This window comes from Loa loa (assembly GCF_000183805.2).
Source record: "Loa loa unplaced genomic scaffold supercont3.97, whole genome shotgun sequence".
Lineage (NCBI taxonomy): Eukaryota > Metazoa > Nematoda > Chromadorea > Rhabditida > Onchocercidae > Loa > Loa loa.
The window spans coordinates 8,987-14,529 of NW_018108277.1; the positions used below are offsets into that span (position 1 = coordinate 8,987).

General features: G+C 25.6%; 1 protein-coding gene across 1 annotated transcript in view; it reads left to right on the forward strand.

Moving 5' to 3' along the window:
* Positions 1–5,543, forward strand: part of LOAG_17578 (hypothetical protein) — a gene marked incomplete at both ends in the record, with an annotated part of 16,949 nt that overhangs the window by 2,449 nt on the left and 8,957 nt on the right. The window contains 9 exons of the mRNA XM_020450238.1: positions 260–380; positions 622–774; positions 1,733–1,866; positions 2,127–2,260; positions 2,601–2,797; positions 3,183–3,292; positions 3,642–3,920; positions 4,407–4,585; positions 5,251–5,483. Coding sequence (XP_020306104.1) covers positions 260–380; positions 622–774; positions 1,733–1,866; positions 2,127–2,260; positions 2,601–2,797; positions 3,183–3,292; positions 3,642–3,920; positions 4,407–4,585; positions 5,251–5,483 — 1,540 coding nt within the window. The remainder of the gene's footprint in view (positions 1–259; positions 381–621; positions 775–1,732; positions 1,867–2,126; positions 2,261–2,600; positions 2,798–3,182; positions 3,293–3,641; positions 3,921–4,406; positions 4,586–5,250; positions 5,484–5,543) is intronic.

A 5,543-nucleotide genomic window follows, 5' to 3' on the forward strand; every position in this document is an offset into this window, starting at 1 on the left:
ATTATTATTATTATTATTATTATTATTATTATTATTATTATTATTATTATTATTATTATTATTATTATTATTATTATTATTATTATTATTATTATTATTATTATTATTATTATTATTATTATTATTATTATTATTACTATTATTATTATTATTATTATTATTATTATTATTATTATTATTATTATTATCACTATTATTTAACTGATTTCTTTAACAATTTCATGCGAATATGAACATTTTAAATGGCAATTAATTATAGGCTTGCAAATCATGTCATCATCATTACAGTATGTGAATTCGGATCCTGATATGGTTGCCTTACATCAAGAATCTATTAGTAAACTTGAATTTGTTGATATATTATATGCCGGATATGATGGGTTAGTTACACTCCATTGTTTTGTTTTTTCTTGTTTTAATTAAAATTAAACAAAAATATTAAATTATGTTATTGAAGTTTCCACTAAAAAGTCATTTTATGAAAGTAATTTGTAGAAAATTTGGGAAATAAACGTTTATGTGACATTATATAATATAATTTTGCTTCACAATTGACCTTTTATTCATAGCAAAAAAAAAGGATCAGTAGGTTAATTAGCATATTATGTGTAATTATTGAAGGTCAACCAAAAATACAACAGCAGCAATTTGGATTGACGGTATTCCACCGATCATGAATGGCCTTTGGATTGAGCGAAGTGCTGGTGATGCTATTCATCTTTCAAGGTCCACTGGGCCTATTATCATTGCTAATTCAACCATCCGTAATAATAGGTATTATTTATTGGAATTAAAGGGAAAAAAGCGAAAGACAAAGAAAATTAATTATGGGAAATTTTCTGCGTTTTCTTTGACAATAACAATGGGTTTACTTATATTATAAAAGGAAAAATATTTTTAAGAAAAGATTAGGAAAAGAGACAAAGTTTATTTCAGGAGATTTCAATTACTTGGCTGATTTTTTTTTGCTAGGGCCCAGATTTCTATAATTTCAATCACTCGGCTGATTTTTTTTCTGTTGAGAGCGAGATTTCTATGATTTCAATCATTTGACTAATTTTTCTATGAAGTGATTTTTTTTTATAATTTCGATTACTTGACTGATTTTTTTTGGCGATATTTTTGTAATTTCGATGATTTAGCTGTTTTTTTTTTTAAATATCGTTTTGTAATATTAGCCATTTGGTTGATTTTTATTATTAATTTTTATTTTTATTTTCATTTTTATTTTCGCTTTTTTTTGAGTTAATACTTTTGTAATTTTAACAATCTGACTAACTTCTTTATTTTGTTTAGTTTTTTCTGCTTTATTTTTTTAATAAATAATGGTTTTTGCTAAAATAATCATAAAATATTCGGCATTATTGTAACTTCCGAATTTTATTGAAAGCTAATTAGTGATATTTAGCCTAATTATTTTGTCTGCAACCTTTTCCCACCATCATATTAATGTTAATTTAAAGGAAAAAAAGTGACGAAGTACAGGTATTTGTTGAAATTTTTAAAATAATACCACTCCAGTGACTGAAAAGAGAATTCAACAAAAAAAAAAAGAGAATAAAAAAGAGCGGAAGATTTAATTTATTAATTTTATAGTTTATCGAAAATTTATTTTCACAAATAATTGTCTTAAAACTCGTTGTAAAAAGTTTTGATATTTTATCATTTTTGTAAAATTGAATTTCCAGCTAATTAGATGATAATCGATTTTAGCTTAATTAAATAATTTTAGGGGTCATGGTATAACGGTAATGAATACTAGTGATGGCCGAGTATTTATTAATATGACAACTATTTCTGGAAATTATGGTGATGGCATACATTATCATGAAGGATATGATGAATCCTGGTATTCTACCATATCCGGTAATCACTAAGTAATACTGTAGACTTTTCGTTTTTTAGATGGAACGTATTGCAGTTAGCGTACATTTGAGTTAATTTTTGATTGAAATAACAAAAGAGTGAATGTTTCTTGTATAGATTAATATCAAAAATTTACAAGGAATCCAAATATTCAAAACTAAAAATTCATCATTGAATTTCGTTCTGTAACTAATTAATTAATTAAATACATTATTGTAATTCAGACAATGGACCAGAAAAAGACTCATTACTATTTTAAGATAATAAAAGGCCAAGATTGGATATGTGTATGAAGCATAAAATACCAAATAATTTCTTTTTTCCACATTTAATCCAAGCAAAGCTTACCAATGATACGGTAATTGACAATAACAGTGCATCACCTTGCTGGATGGTAAACATTTTTTCATTTGTAATGATTTTTTTCCCATGATTTGAAAGTTGGCAAATACCGTATTTTAGTAATTTTGATTGGAGAAACTTCTTCTACTAATTATCTCTTTTGTTTTCAATTTCATTACTTCCCAATTGTAATTCATTGACTTGTTTGGCTATTTTAATCATATCAAATCCCATAAAAATAAAGTAAAATTTAAGATTAATTCTGTCAGTAATTCAAGGATTTCAAAAAAAAAGAGAAGTTTGATTTCAAAAAAAAAGAAGTTTGCACATTTAAAATTTCATCCATTCCATTCCTACAGTATGTCATAACTTGATCTGTTATAAATATTTAGACAGTATCATTGCCAGTTCAGTTACCATATACGTACAGTATACAATTCATGGTAGTAAGAAATGAAAATGATGAAAATTTGGATTCAAAAACTCGATTAATCATTTGTGATGCAAATATGAACATCAATGGATGTGATAGTGAACGATATCGTATTCCAATTTTGGATCATATTCTTCCGCAAACAATTTCATTCCGGTTAATTAATTATCATCGATTATTTGACTCCTGCATTTAATTCCTGCTTTCTTTTTTTCGATCTCAAGTCCATTTTACATCTAACGTCAAAATATTTTGCATTGTTACGTTTAGTTATATTAGGGAAAGTTGTTGCCGAAAATTTGAAAATTCGGTCTGCTGGTCAATTAATTAGCTTTCGATTCGATAACTTACCATAATTAGTTGAATCAGTATAAAGTATTTGATAATTCTGTGATTCAAATTTCTGGTCGTCAAATTTCAAAATCTTCGATTGTTCCAACTTACCGGATCATTCATCCGTTTGAATCGATGTTACTTTTGCTTCAGATATTTGTCAAATTCAGAATGACTTTCCGGAATAAAAAAGCGGAGATTTTTGTAGGAGTACTGGTCAACCAATATATGTTTCGTTAGAGCATACACCAAATGGACTGAGTGATCGAGTTGCTGGGGATATTAATTTAATTTTTCGAATTCACGCTTCTGTCACTGGTATGTTTAACGATTTATCGTGATTCTTGTTGGTGGTAAAGTAGGAAAAAATGAGGTTGCAAATTAATACTTTAATCAAATTCGAACCAGTTAGAGTTTGAATTCTATTGGAGATTACTGTAAAATCTGAAAGTAAAATGAAATTTTGATTTGCATTATAATTTAAATTCTTGCAATATCATAAGCATTTAAATGAATTTCATTTCACATATCATTTATAATAAATGATTACATTTAAAAATTGGGAATTAAATTCTAAATTTTATTCAATTTATAACTGATATTTGCTTGTGCTTTCCTTCTTTCTTTTTTTCGATAATTGATTTGAAAATTTAATTTCCAATTACAGATAAAGCATTTTATGGTTTGAATATAACACATACACTAATAGCAAATAATACGGGAAATGGTATTTTGGCGCAAGATATACGTGAACGAACAGTTTTAACAAATGTTACAATATTGGAAAATCAAGGACAAGCGGGATTTCTGGTACGTGATGGTGCGGCGGATATATGGATTAATGCTTCCCGAATTAATGATAATTGGGGTGATGGAATTAATATTACATATGCTGGTGGTTCGATTACAATTAATGGTACCATAATTAGTCGTAATAAATTGCGAGGTTTGTGTGTCATTGATTTTTTTGCTAATTTTGAAATGGAAATTAAATTTGAAATCAAATCATCTTAAAGTTATTATATCTAACTCATATATTAAAGCTATAAACAAATAGATAGGTTAATAATGGCAATCAAATAATGTACCAAGAAAAAAATAGACTATAATTTTATTTTGTATTTTAAATCTAAATGCTAGTAATACTTATTTTATATTTTAAATTTTAGTTAATAGTAATATTAATGAGTAAGTACTGAAAAATTTTCTTTTTTTTCAAAAGATAATATTAAAATTATGAAGGATCAAATTAAAACGGTATTAGCGTTATACCTAAACTGGATTGAATTGAATTAATATAAAAAATAAATTGAGCTGAAATAAACATAAATTTAGTTTAAAATAATGGATAATTTATATGCTTCTGTAATTGCAGTAATTAAAATGACTGGAAATATATTTCAACCTATAATTTAACTAGAAATAATTTTAGGTTGTGCATTTCATCAAAATACTTCATCACCATATTTATCCCATCATCAGGAGATTATTATTAAAGGTCGTCCATCGAATAATATCTTTTATTTACGTACACAAATTGTTGATAATGAATGGGGAGGTATTTTAATTGGAAATTTTTGCATACCATTATGGAAAAATATTCAACCAAAGGTGAATTAATTCAAATTTTTGTATATTCCTAATTTTTTTTTTTTTTTTATAAAATTGTAAACATTTTTTATGCATTGTTATAATAATTCATATTATTATTCCATTCCTAAATAATATATTCTTTTTATTTCTAATTTTGCCACTTTATTTTTCAAATTATGCAATTCTTTATCTCAATTTTCTTTTTTTTTTTATAAGGAATAAGCAAATATTTCACGCAGCTGTAATCAATTTATGCAAATTGGTTACTTAATTAATTACTTCGTATGTATACTCTGGAATAGGCAACTATTTTTTTTTCTGTGTATTTCTTTAACTTCCTAAATTTGAAGTATCAAAATTTTCTGATAAGTGCATTTTTTTTTACAATTAAAATATATCAAAAGATTAAATGGACACTTCAATTTTAGTTTTCAATTTTTTTTTCATTTCCAATCCTTTGTTCCCAATAATTATTACTCCAATTTATTTGTTTTTCTCTAAAATTAATTATTACAAATTTAACATTTGCACAGAAAAATATTCTAAAAATTTTAAAAATACTGTAAAAATTTTGAAAAACTAAAAATTTTATAAAATTATTTTGCAAAATCTGTTTAATTTAGCGTATTAATATTATTGCTAATTTGATTAAATTGTGAATTAATTTGTTAGGTAATTTGCAGGTGCTAATAAGTTGGACTGAATTAATTGGAAATCGTTATCATCCATCTGTGGAGATATTTGCATGCCAGAAAACTGGAATGGCTAATACCATAATTGATTTTACCGGGAATCGAATCGAAGGAGGTTTAGGAATAGGTTTCCGGATGGAACCAGCCGTAAATACTATAATGATTATATCAAGTAATCAATTTATTGCAAATAATAATACTGCCCTGGTCATTCGAAATGCCCGGTATCCACATTTGCATAATTTACCTGCTCAGGTTTTTTTCTTTTTCCTCTTTTATTTATT